Source organism: Glycine soja, chromosome 20 (assembly GCF_004193775.1).
Source record: "Glycine soja cultivar W05 chromosome 20, ASM419377v2, whole genome shotgun sequence".
NCBI classification, from domain to species: domain Eukaryota; kingdom Viridiplantae; phylum Streptophyta; class Magnoliopsida; order Fabales; family Fabaceae; genus Glycine; species Glycine soja.
In genome coordinates, this window is record NC_041021.1 from 11,568,673 (window position 1) to 11,583,644 (window position 14,972).

The 14,972-nt window shown below is 33.3% G+C and overlaps 1 protein-coding gene across 1 annotated transcript; it reads right to left on the reverse strand.

Moving 5' to 3' along the window:
- Window positions 1–8,675: 8,675 nt before the first annotated feature.
- Window positions 8,676–12,946, reverse strand: LOC114402378 (L-ascorbate oxidase-like). Its single transcript, XM_028364917.1, has 5 exons — window positions 12,551–12,946; window positions 11,692–11,784; window positions 11,036–11,248; window positions 10,335–10,529; window positions 8,676–9,813 (listed from the first exon to the last, which is right to left on the reverse strand). Exons 1-5 carry the CDS (start codon window positions 12,812–12,814, stop codon window positions 8,854–8,856), a joined length of 1,725 nt encoding a protein of 574 aa, XP_028220718.1. The 5' UTR covers window positions 12,815–12,946; the 3' UTR covers window positions 8,676–8,853.
- Between the last annotated feature and the right edge of the window lie 2,026 nt (window positions 12,947–14,972).

Sequence of the window (14,972 nt, forward strand, 5' to 3'; positions counted from 1 at the left end):
AGCAATAACCAAAGACCAAAAAAAAATGAAATGAAAGCTAAACCAATAGAGTTTTAACAAGACAAATTTTCAAGGATTATTCAACAATTAAAGCAATGAAAAGCACAAAAAAGCAAGCTAGGACTCAAAGAGAAACCTAGAATGGCTCTAGAGTAGAGTAGAGTAGAAAAACTAAAAAAAAAAAAAAAAAGACTCAAGAAACCTCTAGTTTTGGCACTTGTTTTCACAATAATTTTCAATTTAAATTTCAGAACTAGGATTGGTATAAAATAGACACCAATTATAGAACAAATTGTTGAGCCAAAACAACAAGCACACTTCCCTTTCACTTTTTTTTTCCTGGACACTGATTTTTCTGCCAACTCGTGTGATTTTTCTTATTTTTTCCTTTAATCCAAATCGCTTGTTTCTTTTTTTATAATTTTTTTCCAGATGTCTAGAAAATTCAGTAAAAATTTCAGCTCAAAACTCGTAGTGACCAATTCCCAATAATTTATACAATTTCAGCTCAAATTCTTCAAGATATGGCACCAATCCTCCTTTCCAATTCCCTATATGGCAACCCACAAACAAGGAAACAAAGAGACAAGCAATAACCAAAGACCAAAAAAAAATGAAATGAAAGCTAAACCAATGGAGTTTTAACAAGACAATTTTTCAAGGATTATTCAACAATTAAAGCAATGAAAAGGACATAGAAGCAAGCTAGGACTCAAAGAGAAACTTAGAATGGCTCTAGAGTAGAGTAAAAAAAACTGAAAAAAAAACTCAACAAAACTCTAGCTTTGGCACTTGTCTTCACACTAATTTTGAATTGAAATTTCCAATTATAGAATAAATTTTGAGCCAAAACAACAAGCACCCTTCCCTTTCACTTTTTTTTTCCTGGATATTGATTTTCCTGCCAACTTGTGCGATTTTTCGTATTTTTTTTCCTTTTATCCAAATCACTTGTTTCTTTTTTTATAACTTTTTTCCAGATGTCTAGAAAATTCAGTAAAAATTTCAGCTCAAAATTCGAAGTAACCAATTCTCAGTAATTTTTACAAGTTTGTATGTCCAAGCTGCCAGCACCAGCGATTTGTTTCTTTAAGCATGGTATATTGATTGCCTTGGGCTTACTTTCAACCTTCCTATGTATGTTGAACTCACTAGGATTGTTTACCACAGTTTTAGGAGTTCAATATTCACTTAGGATCAACATTTCAGCCAGCAATTCAATCACCAAAACTCAAATTCACAATAAACACAATCATAAGGAAACCTAAAAGTTCAAGAAAAGGTTCACAATCAAAGACTCTCTAAGAATTTTGCATGAACATGTTAAGGACTAATTAACATGAAAGATTTGACTCAAATCAAATAATAGGCTAAAAGAATTTCATACACTCATGAACAAATGAGTTAGACAAAGAAACAAGAAAATAAAATTCAGCACAACATAAGAAATCTTATGTGACAAGTTTCATGACTAGACATGACTTCTATGACAAAACTACAATAGGTGAACAAGTCACTCTAGATTTTTGAGGTTTTCTTCTAATTTAATATTTTTGTAAGAATTTTATGGTTTAGGTTTCAGCCACAAAAAATAACAAGATAAAACTCAAAGGAACCTAAACTCAACACAATTCATGGTTCAAGAACAAGAACAAGAAATTTGAACCATAGAAAATCAAATCTAACTTCTATAGCAAGTTTAATCGGTGCAAACTCTAAAGAATCATGTTAACAACATTTAGAACAAGACATGTGAGGAGATACATGGAGAAAAATGAAGAAAAAACAATGGAAGAGAAGGTAAAGCAAAAAATTAATGGAGGTTTAAGGAGCACTTACTTGAAGCTCTTGTGCTTTGATTACCACTTGATGGAAGCTTGCTTGTGGAGCTTCTATGGAGGCTGGATCTTTGAGCTTCAATGAGGTCCTTCAATGGTGATTTTTCACCATGGAGATGCAGCGGCAGGCAAAGGAGAAGAGTGATGCAATCCTACCCCGCAAGGGCATTGGATAGAAAACTCCAAGTAGATTGGGCCAGAGATGCAAGAGAAGGCCCTAGGGTTCTTATGAGCCTTGGGGTAGATTTCGGGCCCATGGGCTAAGTACGAGCCCAATTATCTTTGTAAATATTAGATTAAGGTTTCATTATTTTTGGGCCTTGTATTTAGGTCTCCATAATGTAGGTAGGGTACCCTAGAAATATAGGATTTTTCAGCCCTTGTATTTTAGGGCACCTAAACTAGTTTTTGTATTAGGGGTAGTTTTGTAATTTTACATGCACTAAGTGGATATTTGATGTGTGTGGTTGGAAATAAATTTAATTGAATTGGTAGAAGCCCAATCCAATTAAATTTTAGAGGGGGAGGTGAGCATTTGCTTACTACACCCCATTGCCACATCATATAGTCACACTTTGTGCATGTCCTTCATGCTTTTCATGCCTCATGACACCTAAGCACACTTAGTGGAGAATCTTGGAATTGATCTTGGATTAGTGGGCTGAACCATAACTAAAATTCACTAATCATAATTAGTGAAATTTTGGCTCCAAAGTTTGGCTCCACAAATTAAATTTCAAATTCAAGTGAATTTCCCTCCAATTTTGTGTGACACTTAGGCTATAAATAGAGGTCATGTGTGTTCATTTTTTGGAACTTTGATCATTTGAATATTAAACTTCAGATTTCAAAGCTCATTTGGAGCACAAAATTTCGTGCTCTTCTCTCCCTCTCCCTTCATTCATCTCCTTCTTCCTCCAAGCTCTTATCCATGGCCTCCTATGGTGGTGAGCTTCTTCTAGACTCATCTTCTCCTTGAAGTGGCGTCTCCTCTCTCTCTTCCTTCTCCATTCCGCTGCCATTCATCTTCCAAGAAGCAAAGGAATCCATTGATGAAGAAGATCCTAGGCCTACAAGCTCCAATGGAGCTTGCATCATGTGGTATCAGAGTTCCAAAAAATGAACACACATGACCTCTATTTCAAATTCAATTTCCCTCCAATTTTGTGCTCCAAATGAGCTTTGAAACCTGAAGTTTAATATTCAAATGATCAAAGTTCCAAAAAATGAACACACATGACCTCTATTTATAGCCTAAGTGTCACACAAAATTGGAGGGAAATTCAAATTTCACTTGAATTTGAAATTGAATTTGTGGAGCCAAACTTTGGAGCCAAAATTTCACTAATTATGATTAGTGAATTTTAGTTATGGTTCAGCCCACTAATCCAAGATCAATTCCAAGATTCTACACTAAGTGTGCTTAGGTGTCATGAGGCATGAAAAGCATGAAGGACATGCACAAAGTGTGACTATATGATGTGGCAATGGGGTGTAGTAAGCAAATGATCATCTCCCCCTCTAAAATTTAATTGGATTGGGCTTCTACCAATTCAATTAAATTTATTTCCAACCACACACATCAAATATCCACTTAGTGCATGCAAAATTACAAAACTACCCCTAATACAAAAACTAGTTTAGGTGCCCTAAAATACAAGGGCTGAAAAATCCTATATTTCTAGGGTACCCTACCTACATTATGGAGACCTAAATACAAGGCCCAAAAATAATGAAACCTTAATCTAATATTTACAAAGATAATTGGGCTCGTACTTAGCCCATGGGTCCGAAATCTACCCCAAGGCTCATAAGAACCCTAGGGCCTTCTCTTGCATCTCTGGCCCAATCTACTTGGAGTTTTCTATCCAATGCCCTTGCGGGGTAGGATTGCATCATTCCCTCCCCCTTGAAAAGGATTTGACCTCAAATCCCGAGGTTCTTGAAACTCCGGGCTTTTTCCCTCAACACCTGTAAAAATAACAAAAACATATGTATTAGTGGTGTTTAGTATGTCGAAGTAAGGTAAGGTCTGAAAACTCATTTCCTGGGCATCTTCCCATGAAGGAACATGGTTCCTCACCAACTCAATGAGTGGTGCTACAAGTATAGAAAAATATGGGGCAAACCTTTTGTAAAAGTTTGTTAAGTCTTGGAAGCCCCAAATTTTTCTTACACTTGGTGGAGCGGGCCACTCAGGAATGACCTTTATTCTCTTAGGGTTCATGTGAACCCCTTGATCACAATTTAAAAAATTAAGAAAAGTAAAGCAATAGAACATACCTTTTTCTGTATTTTCATGTTGATTATTCCTACCAAAAAGTATGACAAACCTAAGGTTTCCCATATGAGTGCCTAAGTTTGTATTGAAACTAAAAATAAGAACAAACCTACCTAATGAGTCCCTATGTACACAAATCATGAAGATGTTGAGTGCACGAGTGATTTTACAAAAGAGTGTTGCACCACCCAAAGCATTCATCACACCACCTATTTTAGGGATTTGGTGCCTAATAATACCTATTTTGGGCACCAACAAAGCACAAGGATTTAATCTCTTGCGAACCAAACCCTCATCCAACAACTCCTTTACTTGAGGAATAAACTTAAGCCTAAGAGGTGTGGCAATGCTAACAAGTGTCTTTTTACAAAGGAGAAAATGTGGAGGTTGTTTAAGAGGGGAAATTTCTTTAATATTTGTCTTTATTTCAAAATGTCTTTCCTTCTTAGCTAACCTCTTGGAGGAGACACTTACCTCCTTACACTCCTCCTTAACCATTAAAGGTTTTCCTTCTTCTTGGGGGTAGATTTCTTCACTAGATTCTTCCCTTTTTGCTTCTTCACTTTCACTAGAGGAAGGTGAAGTAGTAGCCTCATCTTGACTACTATAAATGTCTTGGCTCCTCATAATCATGGTTTTCTTGGTGGAGCATTGAGAAGTAATGTGTCCTCTTCCAAGACATTTAAAGCACTTTATGGAGCTAGTCTTTTCTTGCATACTAGCCTTAGGGGGTTGCTTTTCTATTTTCTTCCCCTTATCATCATTGGGCTTAGAAGGTGCTGCCCCTAAGATGCCTAGACCTTGGTCTTTCTTTGGATAAGAATGATAGCCATAAGATTTTAAAGTAGGCTTTCTTTTAAGTTTTTGCTCTACCCTTATTTCCCAATCTAAGTAAGCCTCTTCATTGTCCTTCCCATGGAAGTATGGGAGTTTAATGTTAACCTCTTGAGGCTTTCTTTCATTTTCTCTCCTATGGGAGTGAGGTCTAAGATGTGACCTATGCCTTCCTTCATAATAGTCACGAAGTTCTTCACTTATGCTCTTGCAAGAGTTATGACTACTATAGGAGGCATGTTTTTCTCTTTTCATTTCTTTCATTATTTTTCTTCTTTCTTCCTCTCTTATTTTCTCTCTTTCATCTTGACTTATTTCTTCCACTCTTTTTTTACCTTTTTCTTTTCTCTCTTGTTTTTCTTTCCACAACTTAAGGGATCTCAACTCATCTAATATCTTATACAAGGGGTCCTTAGGAGTAGAACCCTCACCATTAACACTAGATGAAGAATGAAGACTCATGTTGGTTCCTAAGTTATGGTTCTTTCTTGTTGGGGGTTTGAAAAAAAAGGTAAAAGAAACTATGGTTGAAACTAGCCAAAATAAACACTAAAAGAGGTGTGAAAGATAAGGTAAAAACTAATTGGTAAAAGACAAGCTATCTAGGCGGTTTGACAATGGAGGGTAAAGGAAATAAGTTATGAAAGTAAGCAAGAAATTAAAGTGCAAGAAATGCAAACTAGGCGGATCCTAAGAGTGTTTGGATGACCTCATTTAAGGTTCCCAACAAAACACTCACTATCCTAAGGGAAAATTGCCTAAAATTATTACACACAAATGGAAGTAGGGTGACCTAGCGAAGGCTCCCAACTTACTTCCAATGAAAGGCCTTTTTGTTACAAAATTTGAAAGCAAAGCAAATTGTCAATTACAAAATTACAAAGAAAAAAAAAGGTCCTCAATTGTGGTGGCTATTCTCTCTTTAGTGTTTCACTCAATTTGGAGTGCTTCTTAGTCCAATAGCTCTTAAGGTGGTTGGCCCCTTTCTTCTTGACTCAAATTCTTCAAGATATGGCACCAATCCTCCTTTCCAATTCCCTATATGGCAACTCACAAACAAGGAAACAAAGAGACAAGCAATAACCAAAGACCAAAAAAAAATGAAATGAAAGCTAAACCAATAGAGTTTTAACAAGACAAATTTTCAAGAATTATTCAACAATTAAAGCAATGAAAAGCACAAAAAAGCAAGCTAGGACTCAGAGAAACCTAGAATGGCTCTAGAGTAGAGTAGAGTAGAAAAACTAAAAAAAAAAAGACTCAAGAAACCTCTAGTTTTGGCACTTGTTTTCACAAGAATTTTCAATTTAAATTTCAGAACTAGGATTGGTATAAAATAGACACCAATTATAGAACAAATTGTTGAGCCAAAACAACAAGCACACTTCCCTTTCACTTTTTTTTTCCTGGACACTGATTTTTCTGCCAACTTGTGTGATTTTTCTTATTTTTTCCTTTAATCCAAATCGCTTGTTTCTTTTTTTATAATTTTTTTCCAGATGTCTAGAAACTTCAGTAAAAATTTCAGCTCAAAACTCGTAGTGACCAATTCCCAATAATTTATACAATTTTGTATGTTCAAGCTGCCAGCACCAGCGATTTCAACCTAGAAATCAAGAGTAGTGTTTATGTTGCTTAAGGCTTGGATAGTTACAATTTGTGTTTACTTATGCTCAATTATCTTGAATAACACAATTAAAGAGAGCTTAAGACTTATTTGATTCACAAATCCAGCCACAACTCAGCACCACAACTCAACTTCATCATAGGCATCACGTAGGAAACTTAGAAAACAAAAAAAAAGTTCAAGAACAAGACTACTTCTAGGAATTGATTTAAAACATGTTATGAACTAAATAACATGCATGAATTAGACTCAAAATTAAAAAGATAGGCTAAGAATGACAAGAATACATGAACAAATTTATCTAGAATTCAATCAACAAAATAAAAATTTAACACAAACTTAGAACATAATGTGACAATTACTATGACTAAACATGACTCTAAGACAACATGGATTAAGTGATTTACACTTAGATTTTTGTGTTTTTTTTTTCTAATCAATATTTTGGAAGAAAATTTAGATCTAAGGTTCAACATAAGAATATTATGAATGAAAAATGATAGAACCTAAAATCAACACAAAAACAAGATTCAAGAGTAGATCTACAAAATTTGAACCATAGAAATGCAAGAACAAGTGTAGATCTAAGATTTAATCGGTTTTTTTTTTTGAATCTACTCTAAACAGCACCAAACCACAAGAAAATGGAGGATATACATGGAGAATAAGATGAAGAACAAGGAATTAAAGAGAATTCACCGAACAAAAAGATAGAGGAAGCAAAAAAACATCACCTAAATGAAGATGCTCTGATACCACATGATGCAAGCTCCATTGGAGCTTGTAGGCCTAGGATCTTCTTCATCAATGGATTCCTTTGCTTCTTGGAAGATAAATGGCAGCGGAATGGAGAAGGAAGAGAGAGAGGAGACGCCACTTCAAGGAGAAGATGAGTCTAGAAGAAGCTCACCATCATAGGAGACCATGGATAAGAGCTTGGAGAAAGAAGGAGATGAATGAAGGGAGAGGGAGAGAAGAGCACGAAATTTTGTGCTCTAAATGAACTTTGATAATTTGAATATTAAACTTCAGATTTCAAAGCTCATTTAGAGCATAAAATTCCGTGCTCTTCTCTCCCTCTCCCTTCATTCATCTCCTTCTTCCTCCAAGCTCTTATCCATGGCCTCCTATGGTGGTGAGCTTCTTCTAGACTCATCTTCTCCTTGAAGTGGCGTCTCCTCTCTCTCTTCCTTCTCCATTCCGCTGCCATTTATCTTCCAAGAAGCAAAGGAATCCATTGATGAAGAAGATCCTAGGCCTACAAGCTCCAATGGAGCTTGCATCAAAGAGGATAGGGGAGGCACCATCCACTAGGGAATAAGCCAAGGAAGAAGGAGCTTCACCACCAAGAATTGCCTTGGATAAGAAGCTTGAAGAGGATGCTTTAATGGAGGAAAAGAAAGAGAGAAGGGGGGAGCACGAAATTGAAGGAATAAAAGAGGGAAAGAAGTGGAACTTTGAAGTGTATCTCATAAGACTTTCATTCATCAAAGTTACAACAAGTGTTACACATGCTTCTATTTATAGACTAGGTAGCTTCCTTGAGAAGCTTTCCTAAGAAAACTTCCTTGAGAAGCTTCTTTGAGAAAACTTCCTTGAGAAGCTAGAGTTTAGCTACACACACCCATTTAAAAACTAAGCTCACCTCCTTGAGAAGCTTCCTTGAGAAGCTAGAGCTTAGCTACACACACCCATCTAAAAACTAAGCTCACCTCCTTGACAAAATACATGAAAATACAAAAAAAAAGTCCCTACTACAAAGACTACCCAAAATGCCCTCAAATACAAGGCTAAAACCCTATACTACAAGAATGGTCAAAATACAAGGCCCAAAAGAAGGAAAAACCTATTCTAATATTTACATAGATAAGCGGGCTCATACTTAGCCCATGGGCCCGAAATCTACCCTAAGGCTCATGAGAACCCTAGGGCCTTCCCTTGGATCTCTGACCCAATTTACTTGGAGTCTTCAATCCAATGCCCTTACGAGGTAGGATTGCATCAAAAATGAATTGCATCAAAAGTTGAGACATGGAAAACTTATAACACCAGAAGTTGACATGTGACAAAAGTTTCCAAAAACGAGTAGGAAATGTATAGTATATAGATAAGTGAGATATAATTGGTGTTGACATTATTCAACATAATCTTAAGCTTATACATATATATAAACGTTAACATGTAAATTTAAATGTAATATTAGTTGAACATTGAAAAATTAAATTAAATAAATACCATTTAACATTTATTTTATGTTGGTACTATGACTAGTTTTAGTAGTGTCCATTTTCTACTAACTTCTTTCCTGTAAGTCCACAAGTTAGTGCTTCTCTTGGGATTTTCCCAACTTTGTGAACACCCTCCGCAAAAATCACACCCATTCCCATGTGCAAATGAGGCTCAATGTGACAATGGAAGGCCCAAACTCCTGGGTTGTCAGCCTTAAACCTTAAGGCAGTCCAACCATATGGAAATATCACTGCGGTGTTCCTCAATGGTGCATGTGTCACATTGAATTTCTTCTCATCACCTAATTTGAATTTCCCTTCTCCATATCCCAAAACCCAAAAGTCATGTCCGTGCAAGTGCCAAGGGTGAATCTCGCTACCATTCACGCTTAATTGGTTTGAATTTTGCAATATCACATCAACAACCTCGTTAAGGTTGAACATGTACACCCCATTGCCAATTGTTGCATTAGGGTTCACGGGAGGGTTAAAGATGTCATAATCTTGTGGGAAATTCATAGGTGGGGGCGTTTGGTCAAAAGCATTGTTTATTTTGAACTTGATGGAGCCCAAGTAAGGGGTTGGTGGCAATGTTAGCGACACATTGTTAATGGACCATTTTGTGAACCCATCAACTCGATTTTGGGTGTTTAGAAGGAAAACCCTTCGGTCATATAACTTTGGAGGTTGTGGGGTCCCCATCTTGGCTATGATTTTTTTGGTGAATGCTTTGCTATGTTCAAAATCATTCCAAAGGGGTGTGATGGGTGGTGGAGAAGTTGGAAAAATCGAGGCAGAAATTGTCTTGTAGTTTAGAATGGTTAGGCCTTGTGAGGTGCTAGGCTTTCTTCCTCTAACGCCAATTGAAAGCCAATAATTTTTGTTTGGATCTTGGTCTGTGCGAAGAAGCACTGAATAACTCTCGCCAGAGTAAATGTCCACGTCATCAACTGCAAATGGTGTAACATAGTTTCCATCAGCTTCCACTACAACAAGTTTGTGATTCTGCAACACGCAAAGAAATTATGAGGGTAGTGGTAATTAATGGACTTAACATAAGAAAATCACGGATTTTCCCATCTACTAAAAATCTTTTATTTTATGTATGAAAGATCTATCGATCTTGAAATCGTCTATCTTTATTGTGTTTTACATCATTTACTAACTTTCTTGAACTAATAGTTAAGTCTTTATTAACATAACACCTAGACATGATACCCTAAATTATTCAATTCTTAGCATAACAAACAATCAATAATAGATGCGATGATTTAACGTGGATTTCTATAGTTGATATCATTTGGATTTAAGTGAAAAGTGAGAATAATAAATTGAATATTTTAAAGTGGTCTCATCTGACAGCTAATTGTCACTTGGATGCTTATTCAATGGCATGGTGAATGGGCACCCAAAAGATTTGGAATCCAAAGAGACGATAAAAATTTAAAATTAAATAGAGGGAGGAAAAGGGAGATAATAATAAATTAAACGCAAACATATTATATATAGAGTCGTATAGAACTCACCGAAATGGCTAAGTTGAGTGCAGCTAAGGATGTGGTGCTTGCAATCCTGATTCTATAGGTCTTGTTTGGTTCCACATGAAGAATCTGAGGGGCACATTCTTCACCGCCTTTGAATTGGCACTCGGGTAGGGTGGTGTTGATGAATTTAGAAGCAAGGGAACAATTGAACTGTCCTCTTCCATTGATGAGCAGAGTCTAAAAAAAGTGGAAATTACGACCATTTAATTCTTTTATCATTCAACAAAAAAGAAAAACAGTTGGGGAGTGAAGAAAGAAGCCCTATATTATAAAAATTCATTACCACTTTGCGCAGATGGGCCACATGTTCAAGTTTAAGTTATTTCACGGAATTTTAGAAGATACAAAGAAATAAAGATTAAATGAATTATAGAGACAAAACTTACGTTAGTTATGAAAATAATTAGTTATGTACTCAGTAAAAATTAATAATAGAATCTTGTTTGAATTTGTCAAAATTTAAGAGTTGTTATTGAACAAACTAAAGTAGTACACAGAACAAGCTAAAGTAGTAATAACTATATACATATATATGCTTGCATCTTATTTCAACACATAATTAAGGAATATATAGTGAAGGTTATTTTTTATTCTTTTTATTGATAACTCAATTATGTATAAGATTTGCAAAGAAAAAAAGAGAAGAAAAATAGAATTTATGTTAATTTAATCGAGTTAATTACCTGAGGTTCACCAATCCATTTTAGTGGTTTTGTAGAGAGGCCAACTTCCTGTTCATGTGAGCTTGTGTGCCACAAATCACTAAAAAGAAGGTTGAATTCACCATCGTAATGAAACGGTTCGTTTTGTCCCTTTGGCAAATCTACTATCAATGAACCATACAACCCAGCTGCTCTTTGCATACCATGGTGTCCATGATAGAAATATGTACCAGGCTGCACCATATAATATCCATGAATACATCGTTACATAAAAATAGATAACACTAACGAAGATATATTTTTTTATTTGATTGAAAACATAAAATGAAAAGAAAAAATAGTTGTTTTTTAAAAACATTTTTTTTTGTTTCTTACTTTAATGTTTGGAAACCAATAAGAGCTTTTGACTCGACCAAAAATAAAAAAACAGTTTAAAACTATCGTAGAATGTCTCCAATAACCATTTTTAAAACACTTAATTGTAGTAGTGAGTACACATGGGACATCAATTGATATAGATTTCCATATAAATGGAAAATACAAATGACAAACGACGCAATTTTATGCTTTCACTCACTTATACAAATGACTTAATTAAAGTTTAATGTTTCTTCTTAATAAGATCATCAAAAGTAGAAAAAAAAAAGAAGAAGAAATGATGAGAGAAGTGTAATTACCCTGTCAACTGTAAACTTGTAATGAAAAGTTTCTCCTGGGTTAATAGCACACTGTGAGATGGAAGCAGTTCCATCTGCCCAAGGAGTTCCAACCTGAAAACATAAATTAGAAAAAACTTTTAAAATGGTATTTTGAGTTAGCTAGCACTCGGCATGTTAATTAAAAGGAAAATATATAAAACGTCTTCCCTATTATGGAGTGGACCAAGGATGGAAGAAGAGATAAATATAATACTAGCTTTAGTACTTATTATAAGATTCAATTAATTAATTTATGATGATTAAAATTTTTGGTTAATTTAATTAAGAGTATTAAATTTGGTTTTAGTTTTTTTTTTTCTTCAAAACTATCCTGGTAAAAAATATGCTATTAATGGATTATGTTTCTATTGTTATAATGTTATCTTAGAACTCACTTTATTGAAGATCATTTTTGTGAAAAAAAAATTCAAAAGATATTTTAGATTGAATCAAATAAAATGATTAACTAAAAATCAATTGGATCGGCTTAGTAATAAGGGGTTTGGGAGTAATATGCATGAGGTCAAAATGGCTAATTCATACTTTTTATTTAGACCTTATAAATATAAAATTATATTAATTGATGTGATTAGAAAATAAGATTAAAATGATTTTTTTTTGCAACTAATACGAAATTGTTTTTGTCATAGTGATAAATCTTTATTAAAAATCTTGAGCATATAAAGATAAATATTTTTTTTTTAATACGATTTATTTTATATCCAAAAATTAATAAGAATTTGAATCTTAAATCACTTCGTTAAGAAATACAAATTGTTGTTACTTGTCAATGGATTATGATAGGCCAAAATGACATGAAAAACAAAAGTGAACAAACCTGTCTGATTCCATGCCAGTGAATAACAGTTCCTTCCGTGAAAAGCTTGTTGGTGAGAGCAATGTCAAGAATGTCACCAACTTCAGCCCTAATAGTTGGGCCTGGAAACTGACCGTTGATTCCCATCAGAACGTGTTCCAAACAATCTGGTTTTCTGATCATGTACTCCACATCAAACTTGTAGTGTCTCACTATTCCTCCAATTGACAATTCTACCAAACCCAACCATATTATGCACCCAACAAAAAGAGCTTTCAAGCTCATTCTTAATTAACTTTGATCAGAGAAAGCCTAATTAGCAATATAACAGGAAGGTATCAAGTAGTAGAACGAAGCTATTGATGAACAAATTGAAAGAATAGGTATAGAGGATCGAGGATTTGGATGGTGGTACCATTGCCTATATATATATATAAGAGAGAGAGAGAGAGAGAGAGAGAGGGAAAAAGGTGCTTTCAAATTTCACGTCGTGCTTTTTAGTAGTTGTTTTTCTGATTATATTAATCTTGCAAATAGCGCGTACGTGCAACTTTTTTGAATGTATCAACTTTGAACTATATCTTCCTATACGCGTTTTCTAGTTTTTTTTTTTTTTTATAATTATGATAGTGTTATAAAGTTATCCTTATTAAAAGTAGCTTAAACACACATAAGGTAGATATTTTTCTCCTGACACCATTTATTTCATACTTAAAAATCAATTCAAATTCTAACTCTAAATCACTTGATTAAAATTAAGAGATACAAGTCATTATCACTTATGTTAACTGTTGTTAGTATAATTTATTTTATACTTAATGGTCAATCAGAATTTTCAAACCCTAAATCATTTGATTAAAAGACACAAATCATTATCCCATATATCAACCTTTGTTGGTAAGAATTTTTAGTTTTCCTAACCAAAGAATCATATATTCATATTTATGAATAAAAAAGAAAAAAAAAAACTTCTGTAGCATAATACATTAATAATGTCATCTTACGGAAGAGCTAGGTGAAAAAGCAGTGATATAACGAAGCCATTGTTTATTATTTAACATTTTCTTTGAAGTGTAAAATCTATAAAACTTATTTGATAAAAATGTTTTTGATTTTTTTAAAAATAGAGTAAATAGTTTATGATAATGATGTGATTTTTTTATTTAATTATATATAATAATAATTTTTAATTTTTACAGTAACTATGTACTTAAAACACATATAACAATATTTTTTAATTGTTTTTAAGAATAATTTTTTTATTGATTGACAGATAAAAAATTTATTCAACTTAATTTGCATACAAATTAAACTCTTATTATTCTTTATCAATTTATAAAGAATTTTATTAATTAAAATACACTAATATAAATACTTTTTGTATAGTCAAATTATGAATTATTATGTATGATAACATTATTGAATTTTATAACAATTAATTTAAAAGTAACATTTAGTGTAATTCTAATTTACACTAATAGCATATCATAATTAAATTCATTTTTTAAAACCCAAATTTGGAGAATATAAGTAAGTTATTTTTGTTCTCAGTGTCATTCGCAACTTGTAACATCATAATTATTAGAGAATAACAAAATAAAGAAAATAATTTATTAATGAATAAAAAATAAAATTTAATGCGACTAATATATTTTTCCGTACTGTAATTCTAATAAAAAATATTTATCAAGTCTTTAATCTAATCATTCATGTTTATTAACAATACCCTGAAATAAAAGAATAACGGTCCATCGTGAGGTTCCCAAATCCCATAATTCCCACGCTCATGCTGCTAATCTTTGTGTCTCACTCTTGATTCTTTATGTGCATCGACAAATGTTGTAATGTTGGCAATTAATAAGTATGTCCATTGATATTTAATTTAACTCACATTGATTGATTCTTTGATACGACACAAAGTTTATACATCTATAATATTTTTGCAAATATAAATATGCATGTCAATTGCTCAAAAAATCTTAAAATTAAGTAACAGGTTTTTGAAGATAAAGTTCGTTTGTGTTTTATTTATTTTTTATCTGCAAAGTTCGCTTGTGTTTATATAACTTTTTTGTGTTCAAAGTATTACCATCTCAATACCAAAGCTTCTGACACTTATTCTCTTTTGAGTGCGTTTTCAATTAACTATGCTTTATATATATATATATATATATATATATATATATATATATATATATATATCCATGCTCTTATTCTAGATTAAACATCTTGAGATAAGATTCTTACAAATAAAGTACCCAAACAGCAGCCCCATTTGATTATTTCTCTCATTGACTAGCCATCGCATCGGGGAAAGAAATTAACCTGTGTGCTGGTATTATAGCTTTGGAAAATCAAATTTTTTACGGAAATAATATAAAAAAAATAAATTATTTACACAAACAATACAAGCATCAAAATATTTACATGATTAATACAAATT